The sequence below is a fragment of the Gopherus evgoodei genome, chromosome 21 (genome assembly GCF_007399415.2).
Source record: "Gopherus evgoodei ecotype Sinaloan lineage chromosome 21, rGopEvg1_v1.p, whole genome shotgun sequence".
NCBI classification, from domain to species: domain Eukaryota; kingdom Metazoa; phylum Chordata; order Testudines; family Testudinidae; genus Gopherus; species Gopherus evgoodei.
In genome coordinates, this window is record NC_044342.1 from 11,004,589 (window position 1) to 11,021,965 (window position 17,377).

Below are 17,377 nucleotides of genomic sequence, written 5' to 3' on the forward strand. Positions count from 1 at the left end.
TGACAGCACCGGCTTCCGCGGCAGGGATTTAAAGGGCTCTGGGCTGCCTGCCACAGCAGGCAGCCCAGAGCCCCTTAAATCCCACCCATGGCTCTGGTGGCCGGGCTGGGGCCAGATTTAAAGGGCTCTGGGCTGTGTGGCTGGATTCTGGGCTGCCTTGGCTTTGGTCAACCCAGAGCCCTTTAAATCCTGCTCATGGCTCCGGCAGTGGGGCTGGGTCCAGATTTAAAGGGCTCAGAGCTCCTCCAGCTGCGGGAAGCCCAGAGCCCTTTGAATCCTGCCTGCAGCTCCAGCAGCCGGAGCTGCGGTGGGGATTTAAAGGGCCCGGAGCTCCGCGGTGGCAGGAGCCCCAGGCTCTTTAATTTGCCTCTGAGCCCCAGGGGGTTCCCAGCCACCTCTGCAGCTGGGAGCCCTGGATTGATTTAAAGGCCCTGGGGCTCCCAGCCACAGCCAGTGCCTCAGGGCCTTTAAATCTTGAGAGGCACCACCTCTTCCGGTTGAGGCCACGCCTCTTCCGGTTGAGGCCATGCCCCCCTCAGGACTCCGGCAGTACCGGTAAATCCTGTAAATTACTTTCACCCCTGGTTAATCTATAAGGTGCCACAGGACTCTTTGCTGCTTTTACAGATCCAGACTAACACAGCTACCCCTCTGATATTAAATATTTAGTGGTCCTGAGATTTGAGCCTGGGTCTCCAACATCTTGGGTGAGTGTCCTAACTACTGGGCTAAAAGTTGAAAGGGGGAGATCAGCTTCGCTCGCCTCCTCCAGCCGTTTCCTGAACAGCCCCTTAGTGAATTCACTCTGCCTCCCCTCCAATGTTTTGGGCCGAAAGTCATAGGCTAATTGATGTCCAAGAGTTTTGGGTCAACCAAAACTGCATTTTTCAGCAAATAAACTGTTTAAACAAAAATTTTCACCCAATTCTAAGCCCAAATGCAAGAATAATGCCTTAAGTACTTTCTCCCTCCTTCATGGCTTCCATCTGTTTCACTTCTCTCTGTCCCTCATCTCTTGCAGTGTTGCCTCCAAACACACACACACACACCCCTTTGTCTTTCCTTTGAGGAGAATCCTTCCTAACTAAATACAAAACCAATGCAATAATCACACTTAAAATAAAAAATGCTTGCCCCTTATGTCATATTTAGAGGCTGAGAATCTCCTTCCTCTGTGTTTGCTATATCTTGGGTTGGCAGAACTCATTTTAATTTTCTTTATTATTTCCACTGGGAATCTCAGTGTTTATTTTTAAGCAATTTTATTCTTTGTATTCATTTAAATGTTCACTGTGTTTGTGGGAATTATGGAAAGTGGGTCAGACTATTCTTTAATGCCAGGAGCTCTTGAGATTCAAAAAGTTAAAGCCCTATAACTGTTAAAAAACAAATTTTCAACATCACGTCAAACTATATCCTTATATCAAACTTTAATAAATTCTCAAGCAGCGTGTTTCTTACTTTGCCTAGCTGCATATTTTTATGATGATGGAGGGAAATTTTTTTGTCCCTTTTCTATCTGCTTTGAAATCCAAGTTTACCAACATTTACCAATAAAAATCTAATCCTTCCATGCCTAGTTATAGCCCTGTCCACACCCCAGGTTTCTCATGTCTATTTAGATTAGATGCTCTCTGAGATTGTCTCTCACTCTGGATTTAGACATGGCCAGGTCTGGCTCTAGGGATTTTGCTGCCCCAAGCAGCCAAAAAAAAAAAAAAGCTACGATCGCGATCTGCGGCAATTCAGCGGGAGGTCCTTCACTCTGAGCAGGAGTGAGGGACACGCCGCCGAATACATGAAAGTGCCAGCCCACTCCGAAGTGGCCGCCCCAAGCATCTGCTTGATAAGCTGGTGCCTGGAGCCGGCCCTGGACATGGCAGAGCACAATGAGGACCGGTTTCCGGATGGTCCTATTACAGCACGGCCATAATAAGAAAAAATAATTAAAACAACAATGTTGCTTTGTCGATATTCATAAAACTGCATTGAAGAGGGCATTTTTTCAGAATTACTGCTGCTCCCTACTGCCCATTATACAGTACAGCTGCCTCTTCTGCAGCCCCACCCTCTGCTGCCCCTAGTGCCCATTATACAGTATAGCCAATCTTTTCCATCCCTCACTCTCTACAAGGGTAGCCATTATACAACACAGCATCCATCATCAGTTGCCTCGTTCATCATCCAGTGGCTCTTACAGTGAATAAATGACTGTTTCTCAACCTCGCCGTCTGCTTGTGGGGTCAGTATTTTGTGGCCAGTAGACAGCATAGGAGGTTAAACAATGAGAATGGACAGGCTGTGCCCTCTCCAGATCAGAAAGATGATGCTGTGATAGGACACTGGACCATGATGTAGGACTCCTAGATTCCATTCCTTGCTCAGCCGCAGACCTTCTGTGTGGGTCTGGGTGTGTGACATAATCTGCCTTGTGCAATATGGGGATATTCCTCCCCTACCCTCTGATAGTAATTGTGAGGTGTCCTGTTATTTTATTTTTGTGATTCAATTTTATAAATCTTCATAGGGAAACAACCAATAAACATTATGATAGCCTGTCCATGGTAACCAGTGCCACACATTTCTTAGGATAGAGAATAGAATTATGCCATTATGCAACTTGACCTCTTCTCAAAGACAAGAGAGAATACAAAATCAGACAAACATTACACATGTGAGGGTGGGGGTAACAATACTGAAAAAAGGCACACAAATTGGCAATAAGAGGACATGAGGAAAACGGGGGATAACTGCAAAGGAAAAAGAAGAGGTCGGGTGAAATGGAAGCCTGGCATTATTTCCGCATTATTTCTACCAATGTTTCAAAAAACAGGGTCCATATTTCTTCAGATTCACATAGCTGCTCTCTGTGTCGACAAGCGATTCTTTCTTGAGGTATCCCATTGTTAATCACTGTGGGTTGTTCAGCTAGTATTTTCGTGAGCACCTGGTTAATGTAGCTAGATAGGGTGACATGAACTGACCCTTTCCCACCATTGAAAATAAAACAAGTTATGAAAATTCTGTGCACTCTGAAAAATCTTGCTGTCTCAAGTAGGGCTACCCAATCACTGAACATCCAAAAATAAATGTATGCTTTCAATTTTGTAATTCAGCTGGATTTTCAATAGGGTAACTAAGTCCCATTGAAAGCTGGACACCTAATCCTCTTAGAATACTTTGAAAATTTGAGCGTAAATAGTTTTTTCTACTATATTCTTATATGGGCTTAGTGTATGGAGGGGGCAAGCAAAAAAGTGCTTAAAAACACTCTCAAAGTTAGCATGGAGAAGTGCAATGTTGACATAAACCCAAAGGAAACCCAAGGCCTTGATCAATCAAAATAGAAAAGGATTTTGTGGTAAGGGTGCCAGTATTTTGATATCCAATGGAGACAACAGGAAACAGAGATCCAGGAAACAAGGAAAGAATGTGCTGCAGCCCGATTTAACAATACAGATCCACCTCTTCCAATGGAAAATGTCTACCCCAATTCTGACAAGCTCTGTTAATCCTGGATAGGCCTCATTAGTCACCGACAGGTCCACCATCGATAACTGGCTATTATTTTATAGGAAAATCATCCTCAAAGTCCCAGGAATTGATGATGACGGTGTACGGAATTTCCTAACTCAAAACATGTATTATAAAATAAAGATCCTGGCATTCACTGATCTTACAATTTCAGATCATTGCAGGCCCTGATATATGACAGCAGCACATTCCAAAAGACCTAGCCAGCACTAGGGACCACAGAGGATCTATCTCAATAAAACAATGAATCAGCTGTGCATCTCACCATTTTTGCTTTGTACAGAAAGAAAAAAACCACATGATCGCTGATTTCTTGTAAAATCTAGACATTTGCTGACCATTTTTCCTATAGTGTCCTTCACCTCTATGTTTCTCAGGCTGTATATGAAGGGATTGGCCATAGGAGTCAGAACTGTGTAGAAGACAGAGAACACTTTGTTCAGGGCTCTCAGCGAGTTTGTTTTTGGTAGCATGTAGAGAATCATTATGGCCCCATAGAAAATTGTCACCACAGTGAGGTGAGAGGAGCAAGTGGAAAAGGCCTTCTGCCTCCCAGTGGTGGAAGGAATTCTCACGATGGTGATGATGATACATATGTAGGATGCCATAGTTAATACAAATGGGGGCAGAGTGAATATAGCAGCCAGGAAGGTAATGACAAGATCTATCTGGTTGGTGTCACTACAGTAAAGATTAAGTATTTCTGTGGATTCACAGTAGAAATGATCAATTTCATTGGGGCCACAGAAAATTAATTGTAACATAAGAACTATTACTACGGTCATGGCCAGAAATCCATTTATCCAAGATCCTGCTGCTAGCTGCAGACAGAATCTGCCGTTCATGAGGACAGCATAATGCAGAGGTTTGCATATCGCCAAGAACCGATCATAAGACATCACCGCTAGCAGATAGCATTCTGCACCTGCAAAGAAACCAATAAAATAATATTGTGTTAAACAACCACTGATGGAAATGGTCTTGTCCCCAGTCAGAAGACTGGCCAGAACTCTGGGCAGGATGGTGGAGGTGTAGCAGGTCTCCAAGCAGGACAAGTTCCCCAGGAAGAAGTACATGGGGGTGTGAAGGTTTCGCTCAGTAATAGCTAGCACAATGATGAGGACGTTCCCAGACACAGTCACAATGTAGATCAGTAGAAACAGTAGGAAGAGGAAGATTTCCAGCTCAGGGATATCCCCGAATCCTAGGAGGATGAATTCTGTGATGGACGTTTGATTTCCCCAATCTGTGTTTGCCATGGGGTGTTTCTAGGAAGAATAAAAATCATAGAAGAGAAAAAATACCATTATTTGGTTTTGTAATCTCATCTCTTCTCATGACAAAATTGTCCAAATGTGAGCTAATATTACTGAGAATAACCTGATATTTTTGTAAAATCCATAATAATCAGCCTACACATCTAGTCTTGGAGGCCAGGCTAGAGGATCTAATGGTTCTTTGTGCCCTTCCAATCTATAAATCTATAAATGTTCCTCTACAGAACTTTCACACAATTGCACAATTCCAGAATATCAAAAATTCACAACAGATATAATCACATATACCACCTGTAGGAAATATTAATAAGTGTTAAAAACCCTTTTCATTATGTAAGTTATGTAACCTAATGAGGAGGGCTTTAAACTGGGTTCATCGGGGGAAGGAGACCAAAGCCCAGAGGTAAGTGGGGAAGTGGGATACCGGGAGGAAGCATGAGCAGGAGACCACAAGAGGGGAGGACTCCTGCCTCCTACTGAGAAAGCAGAACAACCAATGAGTTATCTAAAGTGCCTATACACAAATGCAAGAAGCCTGGGAAACAAGCAGGGAGAACTGGAAGTCCTGGCACAGTCACGGAATTATGATGTGATTGGAATAACAGAGACTTGGTGGCATAACTCACATGACTGGAGTACTGTCTTGGATGGATATAAACTGTTCAGGAAGGACAGGCAGGGCAGAAAAGGTGGGGGAGTTGCATTGTATGTAAGAGAACAGTATGACTGCTCAGAGCTCCAGTATGAAACTGCAGAAAAATCTGAGGGCTTGTCTACATCAGAAAGTTGCAGCGCTGGTGAGGGAGTTACAGCGCTGCAACTTTGAAGGTGTACACATCTGCAGGGCACCACCAGCGCTGCAACTCCCTGTTTGCAGCGCTGGCCGTACTCCCGTTTTGTCTCGGGTGTAGAGGATCCAGCGCTGGTGATCCAGCGCTGGTAATCCAATGTAGACAGTTACCAGCGCTTTTCTTGACCTCCGTGGAAGGAGGAAGCCTCTGGTAATCAAGCTGGTTTCCTTTCCCGGTTTGCTCTCTCGGTCCCGGAGCCAGCCAGCAAACCGCAGGGAAGGAGACCTGCTTGCTCGGGGTTCCGGGACCGAGAGAGCAAACCGGGAACGCCGCGGTTTGCTCTCTCGGTCCCGGAGCCAGCCAGCAAACCGCAGGGAAGGAGACCTGCATGCTCGGGTTCCGGGACCGAGAGAGCAAACCGGGAACGCCGCGGTTTGCTCTCTCGGTCCCGGAGCCAGCCAGCAAACCGCAGGGAAGGAGACCTGCTTGCTCGGGGTTCCGGGACCGAGAGAGCAAACCGGGAACGCCGCGGTTTGCTCTCTCGGTCCCGGAACCCCGAGCAAGCAGGTCTCCTTCCCTGCGGTTTGCTGGCTGTCTCCGGGACCGAGAGAGCAAACCGCGGCGTTCCCGGTTTGCTCTCTCGGTCCCGGAACCCCGAGCAAGCAGGTCTCCTTCCCTGCGGTTTGCTGGCTGGCTCCGGGACCGAGAGAGCAAACCGCGGCGTTCCCGGTTTGCTCTCTCGGTCCCGGAACCCCGAGCAAGCAGGTCTCCTTCCCTGCGGTTTGCTGGCTGGCTCCGGGACCGAGAGAGCAAACCGCGGCGAAGCTGGTCTCCTTTCCCGGTTTGCTCTCTCGGTCCCGGAACCCCGAGCAAGCAGGTCTCCTTCCCTGCGGTTTGCTGGCTGGCTCCGGGACCGAGAGAGCAAACCGCGGGGAAGCTGGTTTCCTTTCCCGGTTTGCTCTCTCGTCCGGGAACCCCCCTTGAAGCCGCCCAACAGCGCTGCAGTGTGGCCACATCTAACACCACTTGCAGCGCTGGTTGCTGTAAGTGTGGCCACTCTGCAGCGCTGGCCCTATACAGCTGTACTAATACAGCTGTAACAACCAGCGCTGCAAAATTTTAGATGTAGACATGGCCTGAGAGTCTCTGGGTTAAGTTTAGAAGTGTGAGCAACAAGGTTGAGGTTGTGGTGGGAGTCTGCTATAGACCACCAGACCAGGGGATGAGGTGGATGAGGCTTTCTTCAGGCAACTAACAGAAGTCACTAGATCACAGGGCCTGGTTCTCATGGAGGACTTCAATCACCCCGATATCTGCTGGGAGAGCAATACAGCAGTGCACAGACAATTCAGGAAGTTTTTGTAAAGTGTAGGGGACAATGTCCTGGTGCAAGTGTTGGAGGAAGCAACTAGGGGAAGAGCTCTTCTTGACCTGCTGCTCACAAACGGGGAAGAATTAGTAGGGGAAGCAATAGTGGATGGGAACCTGGGAGGCAGTGACCATGAGATGGTCAAGTTCAGGATCCTGACAAAAGGAAGAGAGGAGAGCAGCAGAATACGGACCCTGGACTTCAGAAAAGCAGACTTTGACTCTCTCAGGGAGCTGATGGGCAGGATCCCCTGAGAGAATAACATGAGGGGGAAAGGTTTCAGAGTTCAGGAGAACTGGCTGTATTTTAAAGAATCCTTATTGAGGTTGCAGGAAAAAACCATCCCAACGTGTAGAAAGAAGAGTAAATATGGCAGGCAACCAGCTTGGCTTAAGAATGAAATCCTTGCTGATCTTAAACACACACAAAAAAAAGCTTACAAGAAGTGGAAGCTTGAACAAATGATCAGGGAGGAGTATAAAAATGTTGCTCAGGCATGCAGGAGTGAACTCAGGAAGGCCAAATCACACTTGGAGTTGCAGCTAGCAAGAGATGTTAAGAGTAACAGGAAGGGCTTCTTTAGATATATTAGCAATAAGAAGAAAGTCAAGGAAAGTGTGGGCCCCTTACTGAATGAGGGAGGCAACTTAGTGACAGAGGATATGGAAAAAGCTAATGTACTCAATGCTTTTTTTGCCTCTGTCTTCACAAACAAGATCAGCTCCCAGACTATTGCATGGGGCAGCAAAGCATGGCAAGGAGGTGGCCAGCCCTCTGTGGAGAAAGAAGTGGTTCCAGACTATTTAGAAAAACTGGATGAGCACAAGTCCATGGGGCCAGATGCACTTCATCTAGGGTGCTAAAGGAGTTGGCGGATGTGATTGCAGAGCCATTGGCCATTATCTTTGAAAACTCATGGCGATCGGGGGAGGTCCTGGATGACTGGAAAAAGGCTAATGTAGTGCCTATCTTTAAAAAATGGAAGAAGGAGGATCTGGGAAACTACAGGTCAGCCAGCCTCACCTCAGTCCCTGGAAAAATCATGGAGCAGGTCCTCAAGGAATCAATTCTGAAGCACTTCGAGGAGAGGAAAGTGATCAGGAAGAGTCAGCATGGATTCACCAAGGGCAAGTCATGCCTGACTAACCTAATTGCCTTCTATGAGGAGATAACTGGCTCTGTGCATGAGGGGAAATTCCTTATGTTATTCCTTGACTTTAGCAAAGCTTTTGATACAGTCTCCCACAGTATTCTTGCCAGCAAGTAAAAGAAGTATGGGCTGGATGAATGGATTATAAGGTGGATAGAAAGCTGGCTAGATCATCAGGCTCAATGGGTACTGATCAATGTCACCATGTCTAGTTGGCAGCCGGTATCAAGCAGAGTGCCCCAGGGTTGGTCCTGGGGCCGGTTTTGTTCAATATCTTCATTAAAGATCTGGAGGATGGCGTGGGCTGCACTCTCAGCAAGTTTGCTGATGACACTAAACTGGGAGGGGTGATAGATACACTGGAGGATAGGGATAGGATACAGAGGGACCTAGACAAATTAGAGGGTTGAGCCAAAAGAAATCTGATGAGGTTCAACAAGGACAAGTGCAAAGTCCTGCACTTAGGACCGAAGAATCCCATTCACTGCTACAGACTAGGGACCGAATGGCTAGGAAGAAGAAAAGGACCTAGGGGTTACAGTGGACGAGAAGCTGGATATGAGTCAACAGTGTGCCCTTGTTGCCAAGAAGGCTAACGGCATTTTGGGCTGTATAAGTAGGGGCATTGCCAGCAGATCAAGGAACATGATCATTCCCCTCTGTTTGACATTGGTGAGGCCTCATATGGAGTACTATGTCCAGTTTTGGGCCCCACACTACAAGAAGGATGTGGAAAAATTGGAAAGAGTCCAGCGGAAGGCAACAAAAATTGATTAGGGGGCTGGAGCACATGACTTATGAGGAAAGGCTGAGGGAACTGGAACTGTTAATCTGCAGAAGAGAAGAATGAGGGGGGATTTGATAGCTGCTTTCAACTACCTGAAAGGGGTTCTAAAAAGGATGGATCTAGATTGTTCTCAGTGGTAGCAGATGACAGAACAAGCAGTCTCAAGTTGCAGTGTGGGAGGTTTAGTTTGGCTATTAGGAAAAACTTTTTCAGAAGGAGCGTGGTAAAGCACTGGAATGCGTTACCTAGGACGGTGGTGGAATCTCCTTCCTTAGAGGTTTTTAAGGTCAGGCTTGAAAAAGCCCTGGCTGGGATGATTTAGTTGGGAATTGGTCCTGCTTTGAGCAGGGGGTTGGACTAGATGACCTCCTGAGGTCCCTTCCAAACCTGATATTCTATATTCTATGATTCTACGTTGTGGAAGCTGAAAGATTATTAAAATGTGCTGGGTATTCACTGTCAGTAACATGAAGATGTAGACTATGTAAGCTGAGACTTTCATAGCACTCTAAAAGAGTTAGGTACCCAAATCCTTTTTGATGAGTTGGCTCCTAAATCCATTAAGGCAATTTGTAAATTTCAAACTATATTGCTAAGAAAGTTAATAACTTTTATTTCACAGCGACTTGGGAAGGCTTCTTCAAAAAACAAGTGTGATAGAATTCTCTGAAATGCCCACAGGATGGCAACATCTATGGACTTTTAATAAAGGGGCAGTGCAAGTACAGTAGAAGAGCCCATCTCCCGAGACAAGTATCTTCCAAAAAATGTAAATTGGCGTTTAATCATCTAAAATATGCTGGGTATTCACATTCCCTCTGCTGGTTACAGAAATGTAACCAGCAGAGGGAAGGAGAGTTAAAACAATAATATTCTATGTGCACAGGGTTGGCTCCAAACACCGGCCCAGCAAGCAGGTGCTTGGGGTGGCCAACAGAGAGGGGTGGCACGTCCAGCTCTTCAAGGGCAATTCGGTGGCAGGTCCCTCACTCCATCTCAGGGCGAAGGACCAGCCGCCGAAGACTGAAGTGACAGCAGTAGAGCCGTGATCGTGGCTTTTGTTTTGTTTTTTGCTGCTTGGGGCAGCAAAAACCGTGGAACCGGCCCTGTATGTACATAATGTCTTACCTCAAAATAACCTTTCATTGTACGCAGTGTAGAAGAAAGCCATGTGGGTTCCAGGATATTGGAGAGACAAAGTGGGTGAGGTGAAGTTTTTTTGGACCAGTTTCTGTTGGTGAGAGAGACCAGCTTTCGATCCACACAGAGGTCTATTACCTCACCCACCTTGTCTCTCTAATCACCCTTCATTACCAGTTCATGCTGGTTCCACTTAACTCAGGCACTGCCCATGTCCAGTCAGATGGTTTTTCCCCACAGCCATGATCTTTCGGACAGTCTGACATCCCAGTTAGAATCTCTCCCCTTTTATTCGTAGATTCAAAGGCCAGAAGGGCCCGTGTGGTCATCCAGTGTGAACCTCTGTGTAACATAGACCATGAGACTTCCCTGAATTAATTCTTGTTTGAACTACAGCACACCCCTTGGAAAAACCATCCAACCTTGATTTAAAAATTGTCAATGATGGAGAATCCACCACAACCCTCTGATAAATTGTTCCAATGATTAATTACCTTCATTGGTCAATATGTGTGTCTCATTTCCAGACCCTGACTGGGTTCATGCATTTCTCTAGAGGAAGTCAGAGGGACTTTTCTCATCTTGGTTTCCTGGAATTTTCCCTTTGAGCAACAGGCCATAGTGTTCTGTCTATTGCTACTGGTTTAGAGTTTTTACCTTTAGCTACCTTTTAGCAATCACAGAAGAAGAAGCTTCAATTGCTAATGCTCCACTGCTAAAGCACTTTGATATCCCTGTTTGGCTGCTGATATATAAATGTGATGTAACAGCAGTTTGGGAGTGGATGCCTACCTCTATCCACAAGACAGCTCAAGCTTGAGTTGATGAACTCCTGTTTCTCAGTGTTTGGGGGACAGGACTCAGGTTCCACTGAGGTTCTTGTCTTTCATCATTCTACAGAAACTGGATCTTCTCAGTAAAGAGACCGGCATCTACTGCTGATGTCTTTATGCTTTTTACTATCGTCCTACTTCAGCCATTCTCCCACTTGGTTAATTTTGTTTCTCCAGAGCCTTGGGGCTAACAATGCCCAATGGGACCTGAATAATAGGACTTGCAGACAATGCTCCTTGTATAATTACATCTTATTTTAAGTCTAATGAGCCTATGGGGAAAATATTTTAGATGATTAAACGCCAACTTACATTTTTTGGAAGATACTTGTCCCAGGAGATGGGCTCTTCTACTGTACTTGCACTGCCCCTTTATTAAAAGTCCATAGATGTTGCCATCCTGTGGGCATTTCAGAGAATTCTATCCCATATTTCATTCTTGCACTATGCTGCCACCTTGTGAACATTTTATAACATCACTGCCTTTTTTCCAATCTTTATTGACTACTGAAATCCATTGGTCACTATTTACTATTTCTGACTTCTCATTTCTGCCACACTTAGCCACTGTCTAGGGTTGATTTCACAGCACAACAGCCTATTATTCTCTTTTAACTGTCTCCTCTCCTCAAGTGGTTTCTTCTTTTTCTTCTAGCTATAGCTGCCTCTTTCCAATGCTTGACTCTCTTGTGCCCCCTGCTGCCCATTATTCAATATAACAGCCCATTTTTCCTTCCTTAATGTCTGCTACTATACACAGTTAATTAGTTAGCATCGAGGTCCTTTTCTCTTCAGGGCCTTTTCCTCACCACTCATACACCGTTCTACAGCTTCACCTCCCTTTCCACTTACTTCCATTTCTCATTAGGCAGCATAACTCCTCCTGTTTTACGCTTCCATTTCAGTCGCTATCCACTGGGCAGCACCCTCACACCTAGCCCATTCCTCTGCCCTCTAGTGGCCCTAGAAAGCACGATCTCATCTTTCCTCACTTCTTACCTACTGCCAGGTGTGCACTGTTATAACGTATAGCCACTGGGAACAAAATCACACACAACAGCATGATTGCAACATCAGTGGCAACAACAGCGGATACAAGAAGAGCAGCAGCTCTCAGACTTTTAGCCAGGATTTCCCATCAGTCCAGTGCATTCCTTACGATGCGGGGTCTGTGTCAGTGATGGTAATGTAGTATTTAGGCCTGTCTGGGAGCCTGAGATATAATTTGAGGTTTTGTTTGCCCATTTGACTTCTGATATTTTTATATCCTTACTAACGTGTGAACAGAGAAAAAGACACTGTGTGTTGCTTCTGACTAGCCCAATGGGGGCTTTTAGAATAATGAGAAAAGATAAGAAATAGAGTTAAAGTGCTGCTGGATATGGTGGGAGTTTGATATATGAATGTAAAACTCCTTTCCCAAGACAAGGTCAAACAACTAGTGGGGAGGAGATAGTGGGGGGAGGGGTGTAATAAGAAAAATTCAAATCCAAAGAAAAGGTGGCCTTGGCCAGTATGAACCTCACTCCTTACCCCTCTCATGGGATACAAAAGAGGTGGCACCAAGGCCCCCAGACTCACAACTCCATAAAAGAACATGACTATAATTTTGAAGGGGTGTGACCAGGGCGTGAAATACAGATACAATGAAGCCTGCTAAAAGGAGGGGGGAGGGAGAAGGAAAAGCTCTACTGATTACAGTGCTATGGTTATGCTGGCTTGTTAACCCCAATAAACATTGCATTGCCTGAACTTTGGACTCTGGGCTTCTGCTCTCTGTCTGTGTGATAAGAACCAAGGGAGGGCAGGGGAGCCCTAACCATCTGTTTCCAGTGGAAATGCCTAGGTTGAACCTCAGAGGGGTCAGATGAATTCCAATGCCCTACTCCCATTTCCAAGGGATTTGGGTGCCTAACTCCACTAGGCACCTTGGGAAATCCCTTCTGAAGAGTTGAGGCTTCACAATTCTCACCAGTGCCCAGCTCCCTTGGGTCTGGCCAAGCCCTGATGTGTTCCCAGTGACTGAGTCTGCACTGCTATGTTTGGCATCACAGGAGTTCTGCCCGTTGTAGGTGGTAGCCACTTCCTATGGCCATAAGTTGCCTCATGCCCTGACAAGGGGGACCTGTGTGGAGCAGAGCTGTCTGAGGTACCTGGACCTGGCTGGACGCCATGCCCTGAGAACTAGCCTCTTCGGGACATGCCCCTGTTGCAGTCAGTTTCAGGAACACTCATTGTTGCAGCTCCTGCCTTTGAACTGCTCTGTGAGCTGGCAGCAGCCAAGCAGCTTCTGCCCTGCAGTGCCACATGCTGAGTCCCTTCTCAGAGACGGTTTGACAGGCCCGGACCCACGACCAGCCTTGGTTCTACATGTGTGCATCTCCTGGAACACCCCAGCTGGGTCAGGAATGTCCCCATTAACCCAGGCTTTTAATCTGCTTCTCTGTGGTTGCCCAAACTCCCTGCACCCATGGGTCTGGTAAGCCTGGTGCTGTTGCTTTGCTGGAGATGGAGGAGGCTTAGCCCACATAAAAGCCAAGAAGTGTTCCTGGTGAAGAGCCCAGAGGTCACTGCTGTTTTCCTCCAGGCTATAAGCAATAGAGTCGCTGGTTTGCAGGGGTGATATGGTGGAGAACGCAATAGGCACCATTTCAGGGGTGGCAGGTTTCCAGGCTTACGTCCCCATATGCTGCACCAGAAATTGGTATCAATTATTATTATTATTATTATTACTCAAACATTTATTTGGATCAAAAACAATGTATGGTAGTAAAAAAACTGGTGAAAATTTTCTTTCCACTCGACATAGTTAAAAATTCCATGATGGAACGTATTTATGGCCACCTCCTCTCCTTCCAGGAAAGGCTAACAGGAGAGTTTTTGAGGGAGTTCTCCAGGTAAAGGAGGAGCGATCCCATGACCCTTGGAGTAAATGTGTTGTTTGTTGGTGTGTGCTTGTGTTTGTTGTGTGCTTGCTGCTTGACTGACATATACTGTGTGGTCTGGTTGTTTGGGGGCTGTGTGCTGAGCCTAGCAGCCTTCTAGGCAAGGCTGAGAGCTTCATAATGAGGCTTTGACCCGTCAACCATTAACCAGGGGGCACGGATACTCGGGAAGACTGGGGCTTTAAAAAGCCTGCTCTTAAGTGACTAGAGGAGCTAGCAAACAGGAGCAGCTGTCAGGGGAGTTTTGCGAGGGAATTTAGGGGAGGAGTGTGAGGGCTAGATACACTTACCATTCTTTAAACTGAAAGCCCAAAACATCCCCTGATAAAAACAAAACAAAAGAATGAGCTGTAGGAGTAAAAGGAGAATGCAGGCAGAAGACCAGCAATAGAGTTGGGGCTACCCAGTTGACTGCACCCAATGCAGCATGTATGATTACCTGCCCTATGGGCGGGTGGTGAATGTGTGCATTTGGTGCAAGGAGCTCCTGGCCCTCAGAGACCATGTTGTGGGCTTTGGAGACCAGATTGGCTGAACTGGAGGAGCTAAGGGAGACAGAGAGGTACATAGATGAGACTTTCTGGGACACAGTAGAACAGTCCCATGCCCAATCTGATGGCCTCTCTACTGTTGAGAACGTTGAAAGTCTTAGGGAAGGAGAACATCCAATTTGAGCAGATGGAAATGATCCCATAGTTGGAATTCTCCTTCCAGATGATGTTGTGGTATCCTCTCACACTCAGGATACCTCTCTAGGGGAGGGAACTCCATTTATTAGGAAGAGACAGATAGCTGGGTATGTGATGAATGGGAGAACCATGTGGTGATGTGCCTGCTTGGTGCGAAGGTTGTGGATTTCTCAAGACATTTAGATAGACTCATGTGTAGTGCTAGGGAGGAGCCGATGATCATGGTACATTTAGGTACCAATGACACGGGGAAGGATAGGAGAGAGGTCCTGGAGGCCAAATTTTGGCTGTTAGGTAAAAAATTAAAGTCCAGGATCTCCATGGTAGCATTCTGTGAAATGCTTCCAGTTCCATGCGCAGGGCCAGTTAGACAGAAGTGCAGGATTTCAATGCATGGATGAGACAATGGGGTAAGGAGGAGGGGGTTAGATTCGTTAGGAACTAGGAACACTTTGGGGAAAGGGGGAGCCTATACAGGAAGGATGGGCTCCACTTAAACCAAAATGGAATCATATTGCTGGCACTTAAAATTAAAAAGGCCATAGAGCAGTTTTTAAACTAAGGGCTGGGGGAAAGCCAACAGATGTGGAGGAGCACATGATTCGGGCAGAGACATCCCTTAGGGCAGAATCTATTAATGGAGACTCTATGTGCTAATAAGGAGGAAAGGATGGAAGATGATGAAATATGGATAGGAACTGATGAGAAATAGTCAAATGAAAAAGAGGCCCATTCAATTACATCAAGTAATGGCAGGCATTTAAAACATGTCAAGTTTTTAAAGTGCTTATATACAAATGCTGGTAGTGCTGCAGAGGTGGAGGTGCTGTAGTCATCATGAACAGATCAGATTATGAACAGGAGGCTGCCAGGCAACTCTCCAACACCACATTCTACAGGCCACTATCCTCCGATCCCACGGAAGGGTATCAAAAGAAGCTACACTATCTGCTCAAAAAACTCCCTGCTACAGCACAGGAATAAATCTACACAGACAAACCCCTAGAGCCCTGACCAGGGGTATTCTATCTGCTACCCAAGATCCATACACCTTGAAATCCTGGATGCCTCATCATCTCAGGCACTGGCACTCTTACAGCAGGATTATCTGGCTATTTGGACTCTCTGCTCAGACCCTCCACTACCAGCACTCCTAGCTATCTTTGAGACACCACTGACTTCCTAAGGAAACTACAGTGCATTGGTGATCTTCCTGAAAACACCATCCTGGCCACCATGGATGTAGAAGCTCTATGCACCAATATTCCACACGAGGATGAACTATTAATGTCAGGAACAGTATCCCTGATGAGGCCACAGCGCACGTGGTGGCTGAGCTTTGTGACTTTGTCCTCACCCACAACCATTTCAGATTGGAGACAACTTATACCTTCAAGTCAGCGACACTGCTATGGGTACCCACATGGCTCCACAATATGCCAACATTTTTATGGCTGACTTAGAACAATGCTTCCTCAGCTCTTGTCCCCTAGCACCCCTCCTCTACTTACGCTACATTGATGACATCTTCATCATCTGGAGCCACAGAAAAGAGGTCCTTGAAGAATTCCACCTGGATTTCAACAATTTCCACCACACCATCAACCTCAGCCTGGACCAGACACACAAGAGATCCACTTCCTAGACTCTACAGTGAAAAACAGTGATGATCACTATGGCAGGGCAACAACTCACCTGCGCGGCACCTCCTGCTGGTTGTCTTGGAAATTAGCTCTTTCCATCCCAGAGCGCCCTCTGCAGGCCGATGTCTCACCTGCTGATGGCCCCGTGTCTCTCCCAGATCCCGGTGCCCTTTGCCTGGTGCCCTCTGCCCAGCACAGTGCTCCCTCGCTCTGGGTCTCCCCTTCCAGGGGAACCCCCAACCCTCTAAACCCACCTTGCCTCAGTGGCTACTGCCAGTCATCATCTAGCCCCCACTCCCTGGGGCTGACTGCAGTCTATAAACCACTCAAAATCAGCAAGGGGGTTAAGACTTGCTGCCTTTGCCTATCTCTGGGCTGCCTCTCTGCAGCCCCAATACAAATGTAGCCCTTTTAGCAAGGCCTGCAGCCTGGGGTTTTTCCTGGCTGGAGCTCCCCAGCTCCCTCTGCCCTTCCCAAGCACTGTTCCACCTCAGGTACCCTTCTCAGCTCTCAAGCAGCCAGGCTCGTCTCTCTCAAGAAGCTAGAGAGAGAGTGTGTCTCCCAGTCTCTGGCCCTTAGCCATCTTATAGGGCCAGCCATGGCTTGATTGGGGCATGGCCCCACCTGTGGCTGCTTTCCTCCAATCAGCCTAGCTTTTCCCCTGTTCCAGCCCTCTCCCAGGGCTATTTTAAGCCCTTCAGGACATGAGCAGGGTGACCACCCAGCTACAGTCACATAAACACCACACTATACCGGAAATCTACTGACCACTATACTTACCTACATGCCTCCAGCTTCCATCCAGAACACATCATATGATCCATTGTCTACAGCCAAGCCCTAACATACAACCACATTTGCTCCAATCCCTCAGACAGAAACAAACACCTACAAGATCTCTATCAAGCATTCTTAAAACTACAATACTCACCTGGGGAAGTGAGGAAAAAGATTGACAGAGCGAGACGGGTACCCAGAAGTCCCCTACTACAGGACAGGCCCGACAAGCAAAATAACAGAACACCACTGGCCATCACGTACAGCCCCCAACTAAAACCTCTCCAGCTCAACATCAACGATCTACAACCTATCCTGGAAAACAATCCCCCACTCTCACAGGCCTTGGCAGAAAGGCCAGTCCTCGCTTACAGACAGCCCCCCAACCTGAAACAAATACTCACCAGCAACTACACACCACAGAAACACTAAGCCAGGAACC

General features: G+C 46.8%; 1 protein-coding gene across 1 annotated transcript; it reads right to left on the reverse strand.

Annotated features, from left to right (window-relative positions):
- Positions 1–3,782: 3,782 nt before the first annotated feature.
- On the reverse strand, positions 3,783–4,793 carry LOC115638051 (olfactory receptor 10A7-like). The gene has a single exon (XM_030539646.1). It carries the CDS (start codon positions 4,791–4,793, stop codon positions 3,783–3,785), a length of 1,011 nt encoding a protein of 336 aa, XP_030395506.1.
- Positions 4,794–17,377: the final 12,584 nt, after the last annotated feature.